This window comes from Culex quinquefasciatus, chromosome 3, assembly GCF_015732765.1.
Source record: "Culex quinquefasciatus strain JHB chromosome 3, VPISU_Cqui_1.0_pri_paternal, whole genome shotgun sequence".
Classification (NCBI taxonomy): Eukaryota; Metazoa; Arthropoda; class Insecta; order Diptera; family Culicidae; genus Culex; species Culex quinquefasciatus.
This window is the reverse complement of record NC_051863.1, coordinates 29,920,140-29,945,157: the sequence shown is the minus strand read 5'-3', so window position 1 is coordinate 29,945,157 and position 25,018 is coordinate 29,920,140. Positions and strand designations below refer to the sequence as shown.

Below are 25,018 nucleotides of genomic sequence, written 5' to 3'. Positions count from 1 at the left end.
TAATTCTCCGCCAACTCACACAGCAGTTGCCCCGACCCCTCTTCGATTTGCGTGAAACTTTGTCCTAAGGGGTAACTTTTGTCCCTGATCACGAATCCGAGGTCCGTTTTTTGATATCTCGTGACGGAGGGGCGGTACGACCCCTTCCATTTTTGAACATGCGAAAAAAGAGGTGTTTTTCAATAATTTGCAGCCTGAAACGGTGATGAGATAGAAATTTGGTGTCAAAGGGACTTTTATGTAAAATTAGACGCCCTATTTGATGGCGTACTCAGAATTCCGAAAAAACGTATTTTTCATCGAAAAAAACACTAAAAAAGTTTTAAAAATTCTCCCATTTTCCGTTACTCGACTGTAAAAAATTTTGGAACATGTCATTTTATGGGAAATTTAATGTACTTTTCGAATCTACATTGTCCCAGAAGGGTCATTTTTCATTTAGAACAAAATTTTTCATTTTAAAATTTCGTGTTTTTCTAACTTTGCAGGGTTATTTTTAGAGTGTAACAATGTTCTACAAAGTTGTAGAGCAGACAATTACAAATTTTTGATATATATACATAAGGGTTTGCTTATAAACATCACAAGTTATCACGATTTTACGAAAAAAGTTTTAAAAAAGTTGGTCGTCATCGATCATGGCCGTTCATGGTCACCCGCGACAGACACGGACGACGAAACAAAGAGAAACGCAAAAGTAACTTTTTCAAAACTTTTTTCGTAAAATCGCGATAACTTGTGATGTTTATAAGCAAACCCCTTATGTCTATATATCAAAATTTTTGTAATTGTCTGCTCTACAACTTTGTACAACATTGTTACACTCTAAAAACAACCCTGCAAAGTTAGAAAAACACGAAATTTTAAAATAAAAATTTTGTTCTAAATGAAAAATGACCCTTCTGGGACAATGTAGATTCGAAAAGTACATTAAATTTCCCATAAAATGACATGTTCCAAAATTTTTACAGTCGAGTAACGGAAAATGGGAGAATTTTAAAACTTTTTAGTGTTTTTCGATGAAAATACGTTTTTCGGAATTCTGAGTACGCCATCAAATCGGGCGTCATACTTTGACACCAAATTTCTATCTCATCACCGTTTCAGGCTGCAAATTATTGAAAAACACCCTTTTCGCATGTTCAAAATGGAAGGGTCGTACCGCCCTCCGTCACGAGATATCAAAACGGACCTCGAATTCGTGATCAGGGACAAAAGTTACCCCTTAGGACAAAGTTTCACGCAAATCGAAGAGGGGTCGGGGCAACTTTTCCCGATTTCGTGTGAGTTGGTAGAGAATTACCCATATCAATATCAGAAATAATATTCCCAGAACATTCTATAAATTAGCTCAGCTATTTGTATGAAAATATTATCAGATTTGGCACTTATGAACACTTTTTTAAAACGTATTTTGTTGTCTCTAAGAGTAAACTTTTACAAACATTTTGTTTGAAATTTTTCAAATGGGTAATTCTCTACCAACTCACACGAAATCGGGAAAAGTTGTCCCGACCCCTATTCGATTTGCGTGAAACTTTGTCCTAAGGGGTAACTTTTGTCCCTGATCACGAATCCGAGGTCCATTTTTTGATATCTCGTGACGGAGGGACGGTACGACCCCATCAATTTTTGAACATGCAAAAAAAGAGGTATTTTTCAATAATTTGCAGCCTGAAACGGTGATGAGATAGAAATTTGGTGTCAAAGGGACTTTTATGTAAAATTAGACGCCCGATTTAATGGCGTACTCAGAATTCCGAAAAAACGTATTTTTCATTGAAAAAAACACTAAAAACGTTTTAAAAATTCTTCCATTTTCCGTTACTCGACTGAAAAATTTTTGGAACATGTTGTTTTATGGGAAATTTAATGTTATTTTCGAATCTACATTGACATTTTTATTCTAAATGAAAAAACGCAAAAAGTAACTTTTTCAAAACTTTTTTTCGTAAAATCGCGATAACTCGTGATGTTTATAAGCAAACCCCTTTTGTCTATATATCAACATTTTTGTAATTGTCTGTTTTACAACTTTGTAGAACATTGTTACACTCTAAAAAATAATCCTGCAAAGTTAGAAAAAACACGAAATTTTAAAATAAAAAAAAATGTACTAAATGACAAATGACCCTTCTGGGTCAATGTAGATTCGAAAAGCACATTAAATTTCCCATAAAATGACATGTTCCAAAATTTTTTACAGTCGAGTAACGGAAAATGGAAGAATTTTTAAAACGTTTTTAGTGTTTTTTTCGATGAAAAATACGTTTTTTTCGGAATTCTGAGTACGCCATCAAATCGGGCGTCTAATTTTACATAAAAGTCCCTTTGACACCAAATTTCTATCTCATCACTGTTTCAGGCTGCAAATGATTGAAAAACACCTCTTTTTTCGCATGTTCAAAAATTGAAGGGGTCGTACCGCCCCTCCGTCATGATATATCAAAAAACGGACCTCGGATTTGTGATCAGGGACAAAAGTTACCCCATAGGACAAAGTTTCACGCAAATCGAAGAGGGGTCGGGGCAACTGCTGTTTGAGTTGGCGGAGAATTACCCAAATGCAGATTTTATTTTGCATTTAAAAATCTCTTTAATTTTGTTTTGCCTGACATGGTTTTTTTTTCTTTTATTATTTTTTTTTCTTATATTTAAATTCGGTTGCAATAATTATGCCTTATAAATTTTTGATCCATCTCCATGTAAGCATATCAGAAAAATTTAAAAATTCTTTAAATACTGGTTTGGAAATTGAACTTTTAGCGATGAAAATTTTGTTTAAATAATGTTATTTTTAATAGTACTAATTTATTCTCATAAGTTCTCACTTTTTGTGCATTTTTCGTTTCAGAAATTTAACAAGCTAAAATCCTTCATTTTTATTTCTGAAGAGATAAGGTCGTAGCAAATATTTTTCAAATTTAAAGCCGCCCCCGCTTCAAAATCGGTCCGAAAAATGAGGGGACAAAAAACATTTTTTCAAACAACTTGAAAATGTTTATGAAAATAGAAGTCTAATCGACTAAAAACAAATTATTTTTTTCTGAAATTCCATTGTACAGTAGCTGTTTTTTCATTGACATGTTAATACCATGCCTTGTGATTTAAATTTCTATACCTTTTTTTTAATTTTTTGCAAATATTTTTAAAACTTTTATATTTCTTCTAAAAAAAGAAATTAATAAAAATATATTAAATAGTTTTTGATTGAAGAAGTCTTGATTCTCCTTCCCTTAAAAAAATGATCAATTTGTTGAAAAATCTTGTAAAAGCCCATTCATGAACCACGTGAACCCTTTTGGAAGTTCCAGACCCCAACATGTTGATTTTTAAGTAAAGAAATCGATTGTTTTCTAAGTATCCGAGTCAAAGAAAGAAATGCAAATTTTGAAGATATATTTTAATAATTTGTTTAGCACAATAATTAAGATAATTAAATATATCTTTAAATATTTTTTTTTATTAAAAGAATTGACTTTGGAGTTTAAAAAAGCAAAACATTTATGCCTTATAAAGCTCAACTCATTACAATAGAGATTTTAATGGGAATGTAAATAGCCAATTGATTAAATTTTCTAAACCATGCAATGTAGAAAAATCGAGACAATTTTGTTTTAATTTTTTATTTTGAATAAGTTTTTTCTTAGAAAATTTTCCCCTACCTTTGAAATTAAGAATTATTTTTTTTTTTTATCAGAAATCAGTTTCAACAACAGAAATGATTTTGCAAAACATTCTTTCGAAAAAATAAGATGGATGACATAGCGATTTAACCCTATTCTGCCCAATTTTTTTTCGAAATTTTTTATTTTTCCTGTGTTCAGGAGGACATTTTGAGCAACTTTTGTTCTGCGAAAAACTTTACTTCTCTTGTTTTATGTTTTTGTTGTTTCTTTTTTTGTAGTATTTGGCCCACTCCTATCATTTCATTTTGCCTATCTGATTTTTTCAAGGTTTTTACAGTAACTTTTTCAATTTTTGCATGTTTTTCACATTTTCTGCTATAAAATGGCACTATTATCATTTAAATTCTTAAAAAAATGCGCAGAGGCATATTCTTGGGCACTAGAAAAATTACTGCATACTTCTTTTTGCATAAAATATAAGAAATGTTAGTAAAAAACACTGCTAAAGTTGAACTCTAAAAAATGACATTTTTAAAAACATTGGCAAAGTCACATAAAACAAGTAAAACTTTCAACCCATAAATTTTATAAAATTTCAAGAGTTTTTCTTTCCAATGCTTTTTAAAGATCAAAAATTGGTTTAAAAATGGATTTTTGGCGATTTTTTAAATCGAAGCCCGTATAAAAGGCTGGGTTGGGTTGTAGAGAGTTAATCGAAAAAATAATATGTAGTGAAAATCTGTACTTTTATTGGAAACTTTGCAATCTAACCGGATAAAAACTCGTTCCAAGGGACTGAAATCCAAACACGATTTTTTCCACAAATCTGTTAAAACATAATTCTACACAGTAAAAAATAATGTAATTTTGGAAGCTGTAATTTTGGAAGGATGAATATTACCTCTTTAGTGATGTAATTTAACCTCAATTTAGACTGAAAAAGTGGCATTACACCAGAAAAGCGGTAAAATTACATATTTCCAGAGGTAAAATTACACCTTTTTTCTGACATAAAAGATGTACCCCTTCCCAGATGTAATATTACCATGATTTTTTTTTTCTGTGTATTCAAAATAAACTTAAATAACAAAATTGCAGAAATTACTCTCTTCTCAGTTTTGTATCGAATTACCTTGTTGTTTCTAGTGGAAATGTCAAGTTATCATAACAATTAACTTATTATGCTGAGATCTATTTTACAAAATTATAGAAGGATAATAACATTACAAAATAATTTATTATAATATTCAATTTATTTTTTCTTTTGGCCTGACTCGATTTTATGAGGTTCACAATAAAACTAAACATTGAAAATAAATGAGTTCATTAAGAAATGTAACAGGCAATCCATCTACAGAAATTTAAATTTTTTGAATTGCTGGATTCAAATTTGATTGCAAAAGTTTGTCAAATTAAAAAAAATAAGAGAAAAACGTTCCTCATAATTCATCTTTCTAAGAATGCAGTAAGGCATCGAAAAATAGAGTCTGACTATTCTTTCGGGTTTGGTTAAATTTAACTTTAATATTTTCTTGAAATAATCCCATCTATCATGATATTTAAAATTAGAAAAGTGCTTTAAATTCAACTTATTTGAATAAAAAAAAATTTCTCCTCTCGCAGGCCCTCCGGAAGCGGGCGAAAAAGCAGCGCGCGGCCCGCAAGCCCCACATATCGGAGATTACCGCCGGCGGTAGTCTGATGGAGAACACGGTGGCGAAGCTCGCGACGGAAACGCACCTGGACGGCAGCACCAAGAGCGGCGGGTCCTGTAAGATCCTGCCGGACGAGCCGCCCACCAACACGGCGTCCGGCTCGAACGAGGAGGACGACGACAACGCGGGGTGAGTTCTATCTTTTGGAATTGGTTTGGATTTTATTTGTAATATACAGATTTATTGGAATCTTTCATAGAGACAAATTCTTTTTCCACAAATTCAAGTCGATAAATTATGTTTTAATTCGTAATGCTACGCAATGTCCAACTCAATACACACATCACATCATCCACGATGTTTGCATGATTGGGGTGTTGGTCGGTGTGGTGTGTACACAAACACAACAACACGAATCGTCATTTAACCGCCATGTCCAAAAGCTGTCATCATCGCCGAGAGCTGCTGCTGAAATCGATCTGTTGTCATACCACATTACCTCATCAATTTGTGCATTTCATTCTGGATCCGTACACACAATCTCCCTGTTGTGAGCTTCGGTAGACAGCAAATTGGAAATAAATCTGCACCCACCCACGCCACCACAGACAAATAGACGTTGAGATTTGTCACAAACTTTGAACTGGATATAATCTTGCGAATTTAACAAAAGTTTCAAGTCTATTTGTCTGTGCCCCATTCACACATTGTAGAATAACTGTCCGTCAAAACAAACAATTCCAAACCACACACAAAACTCACAAACACACACATCCATTTGATAAGTATGCTGATGACAATAACATCCCTCACCATTTGTCACTTCTTTTCTTCTATGGTCCCGTTATCCCCGGCCCTCTCTATTTTCCCTCACTCCCCTACCCCCTACTCCGACGCAGGTCCCCCGACATTGATGACTGTCATGTGATCGTGAACGACAAGTCCACGGAGTTTATGTTGGCCACGGTCGTGGAAGAAGCTGGAAAGTACGTGTGTGTGTGTGTTCGTGTGTGATTGTTTTCGATTTTCTTGTTTGGAGTTACTGAAAATAGTTTTGAGTTCTCTCTTTTGCTAACTATGCTTACTTCTTCTTCCTCGCTACCTGTAGAAACGTTTTGAAGAGTTTGTTTGTTTGCATGATTGCGAGTGTGTGAAAGAGTGTCAGTTTAGACTTCAATTGTTTTTGTTTGTTTGACAGACATCATAAATTAGGTTAAATAAACGATAATATTAAAAAAAAAAAACATTTTTTTAAGGACTGCCCCACTTTAACTGAATAGTGGCTAGTCAGTAGCTAGTGCCTGCTTGCTTGCTTCTAATGCATAGTTCTTGTTCAACGATTAGCTAATGGTGGTGACCCCTTAACTATTTTTCACCCCGTCAGCTCAATCCCTCCCAAAACCTCGCTCAAACCATCATCCTTCAAAACTAACAAACCTCCGTGTCCGATTTTTTTCCGTCCATCCCCCGCAGCGTGGTGGCCCAGATAACGACGACAACGCAGATTCCCTCCGACCCGAACGGCAACCACGACTCGGGCTACGCCCCGTCCAGTGTGGGGGACGCGCTGGCGGCGAACGCGACGCCCCCCGGCAGTCCGAACGTGGCCAACGCCGCCACCATCATTGTAAATAAAAACGCTACGCTTAGAAGTAGAAACGGCTCGCCGCGGAAGGAAGCCAGGTAGGTTCAGCAAAAAAAACATTTGTACGGTTCCACACTAATGTCTGGTTCTCTGATGCATCGCTAGCGTAACGCTGAAACCGCTGTCGTTAGTGCGGTGTGGGGTGCAGCAGGCCTTAACGCTCAACCGGAACGACTCGACGCTATCAACGAACTCCAACTCGCGGGACGGCACACTTAAGGATAAAAAGGGTGCCCAGCAGGCGGCGAGGTGAGTGACTCAATCAAAAATTAAAAAATTGGAGTTTGCTGGCGTGACGATATAGATACAATAATACAAAAATACAAAAATACAAAAATACAAAAATAAACTGGTAAATTAAGCTAAAATGTTGATGCCAGTTGACTAGGATTGGTTAGTTATAGTTGGAACTTCATTCCTTGTACATTTGAGATAGTGGAGCAAGCTTAGACAGCTCACACAGATGAAGCATCAGTTACATCTGAGGCAGTTGACGAATCAACATACTTTATGATCATTATATTTTTGAAAGCTGTTAACATAATCTTTTGTTTTAGATTGCAAATGTTAAAATTAAGATAAATTTCCAGCAGTTAAGTTTAATCTTTCGTGTTACTTACCCTTCAAGTGCTAAACTCAATTTCCTGCCCTCAACCAAAAGAAAACCTCAAATCCTAATTCAACCACGGTCCATTGCTTGCCCGGCTCGTTACCGACCGATCTCATTTCCCAGTTTTAAAAACCACGAGCCCACTCGACTTGCGTGTTCAATGTAGCGCAAGATTTTTATTGTCCAATTTTCACCAGAAGAGCCCCGGGCATGAAAAGCCCATCAAATCGTACGCCATTTCACGTGAGTTCAAGCGAATGATCCAGCGCACTTGAGAGAGCGGTCCAATTTCCCCTTCGGAAAGAGGTGTGAAAATGGCCTTCCTGGGTGGGCGCACTTACCTGGACTGTTGAATAATTAAAATGACCTCCCCCCCGCAAATGTTGTAACGGGTGAGATTAAGGTGAGATACGAGCTCTCCAAAATTGTCATCCCAGCTCCGGAATGAATTAATCACGAACCTCAACCCGCCTGTGTGTCTTCAAAATTGGACGAGAACGCGCCTGGGTCAGAAATTACCGGAAAGGCAAAATTAAAATCACCATTAATGAGTCCGGCCGGGGTTGCCATAAAAGTTAATCCAAGGAGGAGGAGGACGGCGGGGCCCACTTCTCAGGATGATGGATGGGGTGCCGTTTTAGTGTGGAAAATGGGCGATGGTCTAAGGAAAAGTTTTCAACCAGAAAAGAGGGAAGAGGTGGACCGTTCCGATGATTTATCGGGTAGCCTAATATTGGCAGTCATGAGCATAATTTAATTTGAATTATACAGCTCATTTACGCGGGAGAGCACGCGAAAAATTGGCTTTGAAGGGGGTTGTTTTATTAGGGAGGAATTGTGTGGGGGTGGGAAGGGGCAATAACTTTTTCAGAATGACGACCGATGAAAAACTCCGGCAAAACTGTGGACAATGTGTTAGAAATATCAGTTGAAACGGACATTTCATAAAAGATAAAAATGGAGAAACATTAGAAGTCAAAATCTTCAAATCTTCAAATCTCAAAATCTTCAAATCTTCAAATCATCAAATCTTCAAATCTTCAAATCTTCAAATCTTCAAATCTTCAAATCTTCAAATCTTCAAATCTTCAAATCTTCAAATCTTCAAATCTTCAAATCTTCAAATCTTCAAATCTTCAAATCTTCAAATCTTCAAATCTTCAAATCTTGAAATCTTGAAATCTTGAAATCTTGAAATCTTCAAATCTTCAAATCTTCAAATCTTCAAATCTTCAAATCTTCAAATCTTCAAATCTTCAAATCTTCAAATCTTCAAATCTTCAAATCTTCAAATCTTCAAATCTTCAAATCTTCAAATCTTCAAATCTTCAAATCTTCAAATCTTCAAATCTTCAAATCTTCAAATCTTCAAATCTTCAAATCTTCAAATCTTCAAATCTTCAAATCTTCAAATCTTCAAATCTTTAAATCTTCAAATCTTTAAATCTTCAAATCTTCAAATCTTCAAAACATCAAATCTTTAAATCTTTAAATCTTCAAATCTTTAAATCTTCAAATCTTCATATCTTCAAATCTTCAAATCTTCAAATCTTCAAATCTTCAAATCTTCAAATCTTCAAATCTTCAAATCTTCAAATCTTCAAATTTTCAAATTTGCATTGTGAACATTTTTCCAAATAATCATTCAAAGATTATATATGGTCACTAAATCATCTTCATCCGGGCAGTTATCGATCGTCCATTTTTATCTAAAAGATAAAAATGGAGAAACATTAGAAGTCAAAATCTTCAAATCTTCAAATCTCAAAATCTTCAAATCTTCAATCTTTAAATCTTTAAATCTTCAAATCTTTAAATCTTCAAATCTTCATATCTTCAAATCTTCAAATCTTCAAATCTTCAAATCTTCAAATCTTCAAATCTTCAAATCTTCAAATCTTCAAATCTTCAAATCTTCAAATCTTCAAATCTTCAAATCTTCAAATCTTCAAATCTTCAAATCTTCAAATCTTCAAATCTTCAAATCTTCAAATCTTCAAATCTTCAAATCTTCAAATTTTCAAATTTGCATTGTGAACATTTTTCCAAATAATCATTCAAAGATTATATATGGTCACTAAATCATCTTCATCCGGGCAGTTATCGATCGTATTTTTCACAAAAGCCATATTTTGTCTAGTACTTTACAAGTGCCATATTCTTTGACCTTATTATCGGTGTATCAAAAAAATACTTTCTTTTCAGGACACTTTTTCTGAAACTTTTCTATATTTCAGAAATCATAATATAAATAAATTATACTTTTCTGCGTAATACTCAAAATGTTCATAAAACTATGCATTTAAAAAAAACTCAAATTGATGTTTTTGCAACATGGGTTCGAATATCGAAAGTAACAGACTTTGTTTTAAACTCGATTTAAAAAAAAAATATTTTCGAAAAAAAAACTCAAATTTAATTTTTGTTATAACTTTGCAACTTTGCATTTTCCAGAAAAAAAAACATAAAATTTGATGTTTTTTTACGTGGGTCGAAAATTTCTATTATATTTTCATAACATAATCATGAAAATTCTTAAAGTTTTAACAAGATAGGTATTTTCGAAAAATATTAAATTTCATGATTTAAAATTAAAAAAAAGAATAAAGTTTCTCTAAACAAATCAAAGGTCAAATAAAAATTAATGACTAAAACTAAAATTATAAAATCGATTGTAAATCTCTCTCAGCCGTTAAATTAAAAAATATAAATTTTCATAAATTCATTGTTATTTTCATTCCTTGGTAAAAGTATAAATGTAATGGTGCATAAAGCATTTTTTAATATTTTTTGTTTTGAGATTTCGAAAAAAAATCTTGAAATTTTTTTTTTGGATTTTTTTTTGATTATTTATTACACAGCAAAAAAAAAGATGAATTTTGGAATGTTGAAAATTTGGTAGGTTGAATACTATTTCTGTTATGTGAATTTGATGAATATTCACCAAAAATTTATGAGAATTCATCATTTTCTTTTACATATTTTTTTGACACAATATCTGTCACCATTTGGTTTTTTTTCTGTGTTACTCATTATGCAAATACATTAAATTTAAGGGTTTTTTTTGAGTTTTAAACAAATTATAAACTTTTGAAATAAGTGAGGCATTCCTGATAATTTGGTACCCATATTGGTAAAACTTAAAATTTGAGTTTTTTTTTTTTGAAATTATGTAGTTTGGTGAAAATTTTACTTATTTATTATTTTGGGGAAATTTGCGATAATATTTAAATGAATTATGTAAAAATTACGTATTTTTGTAAAAATATTCATGAAATTTTGATTGTAATGAACAAGCAAAACCGAGGTAGCTTAACGAACTATCAACGGGGCAGTGCATAACTGAGGCGTAGAAAACTGGGGCATGACTGTAAGTTGTATTCATATCTTAAGTATTTTGTTATACTTTAAAAATACAATCTGAAAATAATGTTATTAATATATATTAGTTTTTCCACACTTTGGACTGAGCTAAAGTCGTGCTGGAAATGGAAAAAATGCTGATTTTTGTCCATTGTGCTCTGAATACAACTTGGTTTCAGATAATAAAAATACAAGCTAAAAACAACTAGGAAATACGAATAACAAAAAAAGGAAAAGAATGTACCTATAAAGATAAACGAAAAACGAAAAATTTACATTTGTAACATTTGTAAACAGAGCGATAAGAACAGACAAATTTGACACATTTTTGACCAATTTGATTCACCACACTCCCACTGTTCCACGCCGCGACAGTTTCAACTTTCATTACACTTTTTGCGTGCCGGAATTACAAGCGATTTTAATTTTGAACCAACGGCCCCGACCGTCGGATATTCATCACGACGCGGTCCTTGTTTTTGGCGCTCACTTTCTTGATTTATTCAAAAGCCCCACTCTCGAAAGAAACTCGGGCTTTTAATCCTTTGTAAGCTGTCGGCTGAGGGGGAAATTTATTTCGCAACATTAAAAGCCACGCGTGCGACCAACCGGGTCAGGTTGGCGCGAACATTTCGGCGGTAGCCAGCGTTGCTAAGCCCCACGTTCGGGACGCGCCCGGCCAGAAAGTCCTCCAGGGACACTGCGCCAAAGTCGACGGTGCGGAACGGCGCACCGACGGCGTCGTTGAACAGTTCTGGAAGGGGGGGATAGTTTGGTTGCTGTTCGAATTGATGAGTTCAAGTAAAGGCAGGCTTACCGAAGAAAACGTTCCGGTTCAGCTCGGCTTGGAGATCTTCGTGGGTTGGGACCCAGCCTTGGAAATTCAATCGGGTCAAACAGTCGACAAAGTGTCGATGATACCCTTCCAGCAGTTGATCGCGGTGGTTGTCTAGGACGTCTCGATGAACTACCAGGTATAGGAAGTAAATCAAGTCAATGGCTGGGGATCCCCAGCTGCAAACCTGGTAGTCCAGGGCAGCCGTTTTGACCACTCTGCGCTGGTCGTCCAGTAAGTGAAGCAGGTTCTTGCCATGGAAATCACCATGGTTCAGAACGTTGTACCCTTCGGGACCGGGATTTGCAGTGTACACTTGTTTGTATTGATCCGCGAAAGAAGCTTTGAACTCCTGAAGCCGAGGTCGAATTTCTTTGAAGTCGTCCCAACTGCAGATGGTGTCGATGTAGGAGCTGAACATTGGACGGAACATCGACAGCAAGCTGTCCGAGGTGCGGTTGGCGAAGTTGGAGAGTGTCATGCCCTGAAATTCTGAACTTGATGAACCTAGCTTCACCTCGACTAATTTGATCCTACCTTCTTATTCAGTGCAAACGATGCCGCATGAAACATGGAAATCATCCTAATCGTCGGTAAAGCATCCTCAAACCTACAAATCTCATCCATTCTGGTCCACCCTGCGTAGGACAAGTCCTCCATCACAATCAATCGAGGACTTTCGGAACCGTAAATCAACCCTGGAACACTCAGACGTTCACCAATTCCTGCCAACTCCCGCTGCATAGCGGGCAGAACCTCCGTGTACATGCGATGTTCCGTGTTGAACAGGGCTGGAGCGGTGTTCAGGGCATCGCTGGATTCGGACTTGAGCATCCAGCTGGTGCTGAGTTCCTGATTCGGATGACGATCGGAACGGTAGTGAACTTTGGTGCGGTGCAGAGCACCGGAGAAGCTGTCTCCAGCTTTGGTTCCCGGTTCGAGGATGCCCGGTTGGGTTATTGTGATCGTGGGGTCTGATTCATGATTGCGAATTATCGAGTGAACGAAGTCCGTGGTGAACCAGGGTGGAGTTTGAACGGAGGAGCTCATCTGGAATGATTTTGCAAATTCATAACAAACTCGAAACACTCAACTCAATCGCATCTAGTGTTGACATCAGCAATCTTACCTTTCTTAGCCGGCAACAGTGGTGGTGGTGTTTTGTTGAACTGAACCGCTATCTTCTACACTCAAGTACTGACTGCCTCGACTATGGAGGGTTTATGAAAGTGGTACAAACAACCCTTGTAATCCTAACTATTTTAAAGCAAACAAAACCCCACATTTGCAAATTTTGGTAATTGCGAGCTCCCCAAATCTATTTTCTGAAGTGGTTCCACAGCTTTTTCTTCCAAGCAAAAATTATCCCGCAAGACTGAAAGGGTTAATGATTATACACAGTTACAGGAGGAGTATTCATCGATGGCTTCATTTTACAAAACATTGGGTATTTTTCTTGATTTTCATTATACTAGTTCAATGGTATCTTTTGCAAACACAAAAAAACAGAACAGCGTTATCTCTGAACAGCCCATGCCGCGACTGTAGCGATAAAGCCAGGGACTAAAAGAAAGAGATAAAAGGTAGCAAAACAATTCAAATGGGCACATGATGATAAGCGAATAAACAGTACCTCTAGCTCAGACCAAATGGCAACATCTACTAACGAGAGCATGATTTACTGCTTTTTTCTTACAAACTCTGTTTGGTCATTTTGAATTGTTATGACAGAATGAGAGCGTACTAATGTTAGAAAGCCAAGTCAATTTGCAATCATTTCATGCACGTTGTTACTGTTGACCACTTGCATGAGTATGCGGAAATGGATAAGCTTATTATTTATTTATTTTTTGAAAAGGACATTAATTTTACACAAATGACGACCTTGATACAAGACCTGAAAATTGCAGTTATTAACTCTTATTATTTTTTTCAAATGTACTCTTGTGAAATGTCGTGAAAAAAAAAATTAATTTTGATAGGTTGAAAAATGTATGAATTGGGTATTACCTTATTTTCTTTGTAATTTCACCTAAATTTGTGTGAAATATGCGAAATTACAGTTATAAAGATTTTGGAGGTAACATCACATTTTTTCTCTAACGCAAAATCTTTCAAGGGACCATCCAAAAACCACGCGGACAATAGGGTGACAATAAAATAAATCGACATCAGGAATGCCTTCTGACTTTGCGGTCTGCGACAAAGTTATTTGTTATAATATTTAACATCATAATCTTACATGACATTGATCCGAAAAAAATAATCCCACCTTTTGGTGGAATTTCGAAACTCGTGCTTTCCTGCATACATTTTTGCATATTAAAAAATCGAGACAGGGGGTTTCTCTTAAGACTTCAATTTTCAATTGGGCCTCTGAACACATTTTTGGAAACCTCAATCGATTTGGTGTCTTGGGCATAGTTTTAAGTTATGATTGGGACATTTAAACAGAAAGTACATGTATACTTATTTTTTAAATTTTAATTCTATACTGATTTCTCAAAATACGTATATTTTTTCGAATATTTCTGGTATGTTCTAGAAGACTAAAAATGGCACCTTTTGCTCTAGAGTTGCGATAGGACCGTACCGAAGCCATAAATTAAAAAAGTCGTTTTCGGAAAAATCTGAAATATTGTCAAAGTAAATTTCATAAATATATTTTAAGATGCAAATTTAGTTTTATTTTTTAATAAAACTCTTTACAGTTTTTGATTAAGTGCTCTGTTTTCAAGCAATATGCATATTAGGGTAGAATCTAGTTATATGTGAAAATTTAAAATGATTAAAATCTAATGAGCAACACATTATTTAGGTCCCTTTTAGGGTCCCAAACAAACTCCCAAAATTTTCATATTTTTGAAATCACAAAATTCATGTTTTATTATTTTATGAAACCAACACCTTTGCAGTGTGTAGCCCTGGATGTCCTGAACGACTCTCCCGAAGAAAGCATGGTGCTAAAGTGCGTTATAAAAAAGATATTGAGTTTTCAAAAGTAGTGTATTGAAATCAGTGAAACTCAAATATTCTGCCAACATTGCCTTATGAACCATGAAATACGAAATAAGCATGACTGTTAAAATTGACGTGAAGAAGTGTTCAGAAGACATTATTTAGTTAATTGCACCCCAAATCCTCAAATACATTATAATTTTCGAAAGATTCCGCTTGACTTCGCAATGTTGGCAAAAAGTTTGATTTTTACCGCGTATTTCGAAATGTCTCTCTTGAACAGGGATGCCACTTGGTTTTTTAAAATGTCTGTAAAAAAGTCTGTGTATGTCTGTGCATTTGTCTAAAATTCAAATATATAAATTTAAAGTCATTGAAATCTATCAGAAATCGCGTTTTTAAGCATTTGAAGTCTAACGAAATAAGTTTCGACAAAAAAGATTACAAAATATTAATTTAATGAAGTTTTTTAAAAGTCTGTGCACCTCAAAAAATGTCTGGCACAAGCTCAAAAGTCTGTGAAACACAGACAAATCTGTGTATCTGGCATCCCTGCTCTTGAACGGTCTGTAACTTTTGTTAGAAGCAATTTGGCACCATACTGTCTTCGGGAGAGTTGTTCAAGACATTCAGGGATATACTTCTACGGTGTTAGTTTCATGAAATAATAAAACATGAATTTTGCAAATTTAAAAATTTTAACATGCAAACAATCGCTCCCAAATTTTGGGAGGTTGTTTGGGACCCTAAAAGAGACCCAAAAATGTGTTGCTGAAAAAAAAAACAATTTTCGATTTTACCCTAATGCAGATGAAGGTTATTTTTTCAGTTTTTTATAATTTAAAAATACTTCATGAAGAACAAGCATCACAGCGAAAAGTATGATTTGTGTAGTTTTTTTCAGTGTTGTAAAAGATGATGGCTTATTAGCCATCATCTTTTATCTCTAGAATACTCGGAAACTATAAGTTGGATTTTTTTATGTTGAAAAGTGTTTTTTTATGTTTGGTTTCTAGTAATGTAAAAATGTAAAAAATATGAGTTTTTTGCACTTCCAAATTTATGTTTGATAAAATCATTATTATTTTTAATGGAAAGGGCAAAAATTACTGAGACAATTATTTCACGAATAATTGTGTAATTTTTGAGATATTTAAAAAACAAATTTATCATATTAATACTATTAAAAACGTAAATCATTTTAGTATATGATTTTTCACGATTGTGAGAAAGCCATGTTTTTTTTTAATTTAGTCATTAGCAAAATTAACTTCATTATTCAGTTAATATGATATTACATGACACATCAATTAAAAATTGTTTTTGATCAGTAAAGTTTTATCACATTTCATCATGGCATTAACATTCAAGCATTTAAATATATGTTAACATTTTCATTTTGTTACAAATATATTTGAAAATACTGAGAAGTTGAAAAAATTAAAGCAAACAATAGAGATCAATTTGAGCGCTCATTTTTTTCAAATCTTGATGAAACTTGTTTCCATAATACTTACATGAAAAATTGAAAATTTTATGAAAATATTTATGTTTCGGTTATAGATCGAGTTCGATGCTGTTCAAAAATTCCAATAGGTCCGTTACAAAAATCCCCCCCCCCCCTCAAATTTGCTCGAAAAATCCAAAACATTTTTTTCCAATTTTAGATACAACTCCGAAATTTTAATGGAAATCGATGTAAATTCATCGGAAAACAATTTAAAGTACATTTTCCACCAGAGCAATTCTCCGAGATTTCGGTCATTCGATTTTTTCTGTATTTTTTAATCCGGCTCAAACTTTTTTGGTGCCTTCGGTTTGCCCAAAGAAGCCATTATGCATCATTAGATTGTCCATATAATTTTTCATACAAATTTGGCAGCTGTCCATACAAAAATGATATGTGAAAATTTAAGAACCTGTATCTTTTGAAGGAATTATTTTATCGATTTGGTGTCTTCGACAAAGTTGTAGGTAAAGATATGTACTACACTGAAATAAATTATATATCGTAAAATTTTTTTTGGTGATTTTTAATTTCATTTTTCAAACTTGATTTGAAAAATAAAACACTATTTAATTTTTTATTTTTTTATATCTTTTAGAGGACATCAAATGCCAACTTTTCAGAAATTTCCAGAGTGGGCAAAAAATCTTTGACCGAGTTATGATTTTTTGATTCAATGCAATTTTTTTCAAAAATCCAAATATTGGTCGCAATTTTTTTTTTCAATTTCATTTTTCGAGGTAAAATTGAATTTGCAATAAAAAAAGTGCTTTAGTGAAAAATCGATAAAGTGCACCTTTTTCAAGTTATAGCCATTTTTGGTCGAAGTTGACTTTATAGCTGTCGGTCACCATTGCTAGTACCAACCACTAGTGTCTTCCTTTTTATCTACAAGGACTTCGCCGCCCTGGGCTCCTAAGTGTATGAAAGTATGGCACGGAGCGACGGCGCCGAATACCCATATTTACACAAAGAATTTTTTTTGGTCACTTTTTTCAAAATAGTCGCAGTTATTGATTTTTTAAAATAGTGCCCATGTTTGCCCACATCCGAAAAAAATATTTTCGAAAAGCTGAGAAAATTCTCTATATTTTGCTATTCCGGACTTTGTTGATACGACCCTTAGTTGCTGAGATATTGCCACGCAAAGGTTTTAAAACACGAAAATTAATGTTTTCTAAGTCTCACCCAAACAACCCACCATTTTTCAATGTCGATATCTCAGCAACTACAACTGCTCTACTCGTTGGTGTACTTGGTTTTACTGAATTTCAAGGAACACTCCAGATTATCCAGCTTCATTCAAACAAGACCGCTTATTAGGCTTCAAATGGGTTTATTTCGCCTAACGGTCCAATTTACAATGTTAAAATATGAAACAGTCGTAAAATTTTCCGATCTCCCCGAAAAAAAATATTTTCAAAAATTTTAAATCAAGACTAACATATTAAAAGGGCGTAATATTGAATGTTTGGTCTTTTAAAACTTTTTTGCGGTACTGTACACGGAAAAAAGTCAATTCTCAAAATCGTGAATCGTAAATACTCTAAATATCCCTTGTGGTTCTCAAAATCGTGAAACAATTCACGATTACGGAAATTGATTTTTTTCTGTGTACATCTGATTTTCAGTAAAATTTAAAATATTTTTGAATAAGTTCAAAGATACTTAACAATGATTTTCAACACTGGAAAATACATTTAATAATATTATCAGCTGAATGCAAGTTTATTTCCATTGCAATTTTTAAGATTATTGCAGAAATATTTTTTTCACCATGATGTTCCGGGCCGATCTTAGGAGGGGGTGGTGGAATAATTTTTGAATAATATTTGCAACAGTCATATCAAACTTTTATAAGTTAGGTGGATACTAAACTTGCTTTGTAGTCAAAATAGAACCAAAAAAGATTATCCAGGCGGGTTATGTATTGCTTCGAAATTCAATGAAATTCACATGCTTTGTTATAACCAAATTTATCTCTTTTTCCGAGAACACAAAACCTTATTGAAAAATGATTTCTTCCCAATTTCAACAACATAAAAACATGACATTGAACTTATGCTAATCCAGTGCCCCTCGTCGCAACAGCTGCTTCAAATTTTCACGAACCCGTTCCCGATAGCGCTCGTTGTTGATCCCGGCACCGGGAACGCGTCCTGCCACAAACTCCTCCAGCGCCACCTGGTTCACGTTCACCGTCCGGAACTGCTGCAGGATGGCCTCGATGAACAATTCTACAAAATGATTATTCAGAGTTAGTTCAGGGTACTCAACCCTCTGTTGAATTCGAGGGTCTCACCAAGAAACGCTTTCTTCTGCAGCTCGCTGTGCAGATCCTTCAGCGAGGGCACCCACCCCTGGTGGCCGAGCCCACTGAGGTACTCCACAAAACACTGGTGATACTCCCGGACCAGCCTGTCCCGGTGGGCGTTCATCACGTCCCGACTCACGACCAGGAACAGCACATAGAGCAGATCGATCGCCGGCGAACCCCAATGGCACAGCTGAAAGTCAATCATGGCCGTTTCGGTGATCTTTCGGTTCCTGGTTTTGTGCAGCAGATTTCCCGCGTGGAAGTCTCCGTGGTTTAGCACGTTGTACGGATTACAACCTCCCCGGTTTGGGACGTAGACGCGCTTTAGTTTGTCCAGGAAGGTTGACTTGAGCGCTTGCAGCTTGGAACCGATGTGGCTGAAGCCCTCCCAGGTGCACACGACGTCGGCGAAGTTGCAGTACAGCTGCATGAACTGTCCGGCAAAGTCAACGAAGTTGTTCTTGATTGTGGACAGATCGGTGTTCTGCGAAATTTGCTAGAATTAATTGAGTTCTTCGAAGTTCTCAGGATTCATAACCTACCCCTTGATTCAGCACGAACGAAGCTGCGTGAAACTTGGCCAGCGCTCGAATCGCCGGAACCGCTTCTTCATACGTATCGACTTGATCGGCTATGGCCCAACCCGCCGGTGATAAATCCTCCATCACAATCATCCGCAGCGGTTTCTCGGCGCTGTAAATCAACCGCGGAACGCTAATCGTCTCACCTGCCCCCTCCAAAGCCCGCTCCATCGCCGGGAGAACCTCGCCGTACATCCGCATCTCCGTGTGGAACATGGTTTGATCCTGCAACAGCACCTCCCGCGACTCGGACTTGAGCATCAAATCGATGGCTTGCTCACGGGCGCGTAGACCCGACCCGCGGTAGTGCACCGTCGTCCGGTACAGCACGCTCGAATAGTTCTGACCCCGTTGGACTCCCGGTCGGACCTTGCAGCGGTGGCACAACGTGGCGAACGGATCATTCTTGGCACGGCGGACGATCTCCTGCAGGAAGCTGTCCGTCAACCAGGCTGGAATCTCCGGCGGTGACTGCATCTCAACGAGTTCTGATTGCTACTAGTGCTGATTAGGTGCTCGGTGGTTGGGCGGAGAAGGCGGCGCTTCGGTGATTAGCATTTTGCTGGGCGCTGAGATTTAAGCGGAATTCTCAAAGGTGTCGTGAGAAAATTGCTACCTGAGGCAAGGGTGCGTTGAATGATTCATATCTAAATAACTTTATAGATCGGCGTGTCAGCGGCCAGCGGAAAATGTTTTGCTTTGCATAAATTAAATCGGATTGTTTTCGCAGTTGGAATAACTTATCAAGGTTGTTTGTCGAACATTGTAGGCTGTTATCTTGAACAGAATTATCCGTTTTTCAGCAGTCTTCTGTGAACACAAGCTTCAAGCTTATGCTGGATTTCAATGACAATGACATTATTTAAATGAATGTGTCCTCAATGGTTAACTGAATAATTGTAATAATTATTGTACATTGTCTCCTTTCCAAAATAAAAATCAAGATGGTTTGGAAACATTCAACCACGATTAAATTTGACTCAAAACTTGTGCTTGCAGAAATTGAAATAGATCTACCAGATTTAGCTGAGTGTGATTTCACCGAAATTATATTTCACCATAATATCATTTCAACGACCATTAATTGAAATAAAAACATTATAAATAAAACATTATTTTGCCAAAAAATATTTCATACAAACTAAAAAATTACCATTTAAAAATTACGAAGAATGCATTCGAAAACGTTTATTTTTCCTTTTTAATAACATTGGATAATCATAAGTTTTAAAAAATACCTTTACTTAATTAGATGGGAAAAGACGACAAATTTCTTTATGTTTGTGACAGTTTAGTCATTTTATAATAGATTTAACTTCTCTAGATTAATTTTAAATAACAAAATAAAATATATATTTTGGAATTTCCTTTGATTGTTAAATGTCACGGCAAAACAAATGGTTCCTAAAGAAATAAGTATGGCTATTTTATAAGATCTACAATATTTTTAAACCGATTGAATTTAATGAAAATTTAAAATTTCTACTGAAATGTAAATAAATCTTGACAAATTGGAAAACATATATTTTAAAGCCCTGAATTGATGGAAAACACTAAATGTCGAAATAATAGTGTAACATCAGAATTTTTAAAATTAAGTTTTAGAATGTTGCAGACTAAAATATAATCATAATTTAAATCTTTGCAATGATTCGCCCAATTGGAAAAAAACTTTTTGAAAACTTTTAAAATCAATGGACTACCGGATTCGAGTGATAGAAATGACAGTTCTTCCAAAATGAAAAAAAATTGCAGAAACATGTAAAAACTGCTTAAGTTGAAGTGCTCCATTTGAATTTTTTAAAACTATCAAATAAGATGTAAAAAAGAGTTAAGATTTCAGATTTTTATTACATTTTTTTAACTGGTTTAAACTTTGTGGCTGCTTTCCATATAAAAATGGTATGTGAAAAATTAAAAATTTGTATCTGTATAATTTATAGAAAGTTGTAGGTATGAATGAGGACCACATAAAAAAAATTATACACGAGAAAAAATGAAAAATTTGAAAATAACTTTTTTGCAATTCCGCTGTGAAACTGTCATCATTTCCTGTCCATCTGGAGGAACGAAACGACCTACTTTTCCCTACCAAAAATAACATAATGGAAAATTTGTACTTTTCAATAACAGTGCTGAAAAATTCTACTTTTCAGCACTGTAATGGGTTGGATAAATGTACGACTCGTACCGAAAAAATCTTCTTTTTGCAACTTGTTGCATAAACTACTATTTTGTCACATCAAATTTATTTCTGAAAAAAACTCTTTTATATTTATATTTTTGGGGATATAAAATGCTTTTTTTCAAAAATATTCAAAGCTACAAAAAATGGTGGAATATCTTCTGATTGTTTGCCTATATATGTATGTATGTATGTATGTATGATCCCCATACCCGCAGGCAACTTGGTCCTGGAACACATGTGAGCGCTAGGTGAACAATTCGATCATCTTTTACTCCGTCTTCTGATTGTTTGCCTATATCATACCATATTATCAGCATTTGCATGGAAAAAGTGTTTTAAAATGCATTTTACACTAGTTCAATTGTTTTGTAATAATTAATTATCAAAAAATTAAAGAGTTGACGAAAACAAAAAAAAAACTTTAACATCGAAAATTTGAAAAAAAATCTTTAGAAAAAAAACTTAAAGTGATTTTAAACCCAGAGATACGTATTTTAAATTAATGTCAGCTGATTGTACCAGCCTCAGAAAATAAGCTAAAACTGTCAAGAAACGACAAAAAAAAGCATGAGCATGATCAGCATGAGCATGGTTGACGGTCAGTGGGAGCCAACCATCCGTTTACTGTTTAACCTCTGAAGATCCCTACTTTATTAGTCAATACCGGCGCCCTCCCAAGAAGCCTGCAGTTCAACAAAAGGAAGAAATGTTTGTTTGAAGGAAAGGAAGGAATGTTGTTGGTACCGCTTGAGACCGTTGAATCCACAACATCTCCTTCAGGCATCACGTGATTATTTTTTTTCGATTAGTAGGATAAGGTATTGGCTTTTCGATGCCTCTCGAGCAACGAACGATCCAAATTGTCAGTGCGTCTTTCGATAGTTATATAGAAATGGCTTTTTCACCGCAAAAAAATAAAACCTTATTCAAAAAATTTAAACACAATCCACCCGACGCCGTGCCTTCCGATCAACGATGATATAGGAAAAGCTTTGAAAATCACAAAAAGTTACTTTTCACTCCGAATATTTTTTACGACCACGCGCTCCCTTTGCCAATAATGCACTCAGAAACGACAAAAAAGGCAAGACGAAGTTTGTCGGGGTTAGCTTGTGCATTTATAAGCAATTCCAGCTCAAATCAGGATTTTTTCTGGTACTTTTGTACCCGACCCTCTCTGATTTCAATTAAACTTTGTAGACATGTTATCCTAGGCCTATATAAGTCATTTTTGTGTATATGGAGCCAATAGTACTCGAAAATAACATTTGAGAAGGGCGTAAGGTTTTTAAATATTTTTGTATTTTGCAATTTTAAAATTACTGTATCTCGAAGCCGTTGCATCATATCAAAAAGTAGTCAAAGACAAACTTGTAGGAAATTGAACGGGCTTTCTGAAAAAAATACAATGTAAAAAAAATACACGCCACTACTATGAGATTTTTCAGTTTTTAAGTTCAACAGTTAAATTTGATGGTGATGTCACGATTTTTTTTCGCTCAAAATTTTTGAGGAAATAGCCTAAAATGTTGCAAAAAGACTCACGAAAAATGCAGGATGGTATATCTCTCTTAAAAAAAATACAAAGATCATTTACTACAACTGTTTTTTTGAAAAGTGGTCTAAACGTCAACATTTTTCAGAATCGATAGTGAGAATCGATTTTGGTGGTTTTGGCAATCGATTTTTGGTGGTTTTTGGCAATTTCTATAAGACAGACTTAGTTTTCCAGTGTCGTGAATATTTTTATCGGAAAGTTCGTCCAATTTCCAACAAATTTGTCTTTGACAGCATTTTAATTAAATGTATGGGATAACAGATATAAGTTAAATTACATTGCTCATAACTGTAAATAGAATATTTTTTTCAGTGTGGTAGAAACCTGAATAGTAAATAAGCTTAGGTAAATAACAAGACAAGTCAAATTGAAAAACTGTCAAAGGCAAACTTATGGGAAATGGAACGAGTTTTTCGGTAAAAATATTTACGAGACAGAAAAACCAAGTCTGTCGTATGGAAATTGCCAAAAACCACCAAAAAACCTGTTTTTTCAACATTTTTATTTTTAAAACCACTGTATCTTCCCAAGGATTGGACTTAGGACAATGGTCAATATAAAGACTTTTATGTTAAATTGTCTGGGGAATCGATTCCCACTATCGATTCTGAAAAGTTTTGACGTTTAGACCACTTTTCAAAAAAACAGTTGTAGTAAATGATTTTTGAATTTTTTTAGGAGAGACATACCATCCTGCATTTTTCGTGAATCTTTCTGCAACATCTTAGGCTATATCCTCAAAAAAATTGAGCGAAAAAAAATCGTCACATCACCATCAAATTTAACTGTTGAACTTAAAAACTGAAAATTCTCATAGTAGTGGCGTGTATTTTTTTTTTACAGTGTATTTTTTTTTTCAGAAAGCCCGTTCAATTTCCTACAAGTTTGTCTTTGACCACTTTTTGATACGATGCAACGGCTTCGAGATACAGTAATTTTTAAATTGCAAAATACAAAAATATTTAAAAACCTTACGCCCACCTCAAATGTTATTTTCGAGTACTATTGGCTCCATATACACAAAAATGGCTTATATAGGCCTAGGATAACATGTCTACAAAGTTTCATTGAAATCAGAAAGAATCAGGTACAAAAGTACCAGAAAAAATCCTGATTTGAGCTGGAATTGTTCTATATTTTTTTTGTTGCTAAGTGTTGTCGTTGTTTGGCAATGATTAAGTTTGAATTTTTACGTAATTTTGGTGAGAATTTCTTTGAAAATTAATATGCTCATCTTTGAATATAGGTTCGGAAAATTCACTGAAATTTGCTTTACGGACTTTGTTGACTTTTTTGTTGATTAGTGGTTGAGAAGAGGAGTTTTTTTTTTAATTGTCTTTAAAATTCACAAGATACTTTTTAAAATATTGATCCAAAAGTGGTATCAAGTAAACATAAGCATCGTCTAAACTACCGTAAATCTCAACATTCGACACTGGTTCCAAGTGATAGTAAACATCTGTTGAGTGCAGTTACCACAAACTTGTCTCCTGCGAGTAAAACACAAATTGTATTGAGCGAAAACAGGCCATAACTTATCCCTGGCCATTAAGGAGGGGGGCTTGTTTGAAATAGTCATAACATTCAGCAGAACACGAACGCCAGATCATAACTCGCACTACTATAGCGTTTTTCAACGAGAAAAGGTTGATCTGAAAGAAGCACATTTCTTGTTGGTTCTGGATTTCATGAATCATGAATAAAGGAATATCCTCGAACCTTTTTCGCTTCAGTTTCGAATGGTTTTTATTTCCTTGCTTACCCATTCCAGCGCAGAGAGGCAGAGGTCACCCAAACGAATGGTACTTTGACAATTTCAGTGAAATATGTGCACATTCTTCACCACCTTTTATCGCCTGTGCAGAAAATGTCCCTCTTTTTTTTGTTGTTGCTCTGCAGAAAGACCAACAACATCAACGACAAACGATAGCAGGCAATAAAAAGGTGCCTCCTAATAAAATATTATGAGGCGTAAAAGTTTCACTTTCATCGATCCAATTTTGGACACCCAATCCTTCTAGAAAACAGGGGAAGGTGTCCCCCCTTGTGCCATATGTCGTCGGTTTATGATTGGGTTTTTGCCCGGGCGAGGCCAATCAGGACACTCGATGACGAGATCTCAACCCCTGGGCCCACAAATGGACTCCAGGGTGTTGCCAGATTTTCGGGAAA

The 25,018-nt window shown here is 35.2% G+C and overlaps 2 protein-coding genes across 3 annotated transcripts in view; one reads left to right on the top strand and one right to left on the bottom strand.

Moving 5' to 3' along the window:
* Nucleotides 1–25,018, top strand: part of LOC6048694 (dopamine D2-like receptor) — a 533,595-nt gene that overhangs the window by 496,405 nt on the left and 12,172 nt on the right. The window contains exons 6-9 of one of the 2 annotated variants that reach the window (XM_038262391.1): nucleotides 5,253–5,473; nucleotides 6,184–6,270; nucleotides 6,758–6,967; nucleotides 7,035–7,178. In XM_038262391.1, the coding sequence (XP_038118319.1) occupies nucleotides 5,253–5,473; nucleotides 6,184–6,270; nucleotides 6,758–6,967; nucleotides 7,035–7,178 (662 nt within the window). The remainder of the gene's footprint in view (nucleotides 1–5,252; nucleotides 5,474–6,183; nucleotides 6,271–6,757; nucleotides 6,968–7,034; nucleotides 7,179–25,018) is intronic. The other variant, XM_038262392.1, reaches the window with a different exon arrangement.
* LOC6048697 lies at nucleotides 11,443–13,127 on the bottom strand. The gene is made up of 4 exons (XM_038262393.1): nucleotides 12,867–13,127; nucleotides 12,275–12,787; nucleotides 11,720–12,221; nucleotides 11,443–11,656 (listed from the first exon to the last, which is right to left on the bottom strand). The coding sequence occupies exons 2-4, from the start codon at nucleotides 12,785–12,787 to the stop codon at nucleotides 11,475–11,477; spliced, it is 1,197 nt and encodes a 398-aa protein (XP_038118321.1). The 5' UTR covers nucleotides 12,867–13,127; the 3' UTR covers nucleotides 11,443–11,474.

Bases quoted from the DNA above. Each gene is read 5' to 3' on its own strand.
- LOC6048697 (XM_038262393.1), bottom strand. From the start codon at position 12,787: ATGAGCTCCTCCGTTCAAACTCCACCCTGGTTCACCACGGACTTCGTT. The intron at 12,222-12,274 runs GTAGGATCAAAT...TCAGAATTTCAG, and splicing joins CGTTTGCACTGAATAAGAAG to GGCATGACACTCTCCAACTT. The intron at 11,657-11,719 runs GTAAGCCTGCCT...CCCCCCTTCCAG, and splicing joins GAACCGGAACGTTTTCTTCG to AACTGTTCAACGACGCCGTC.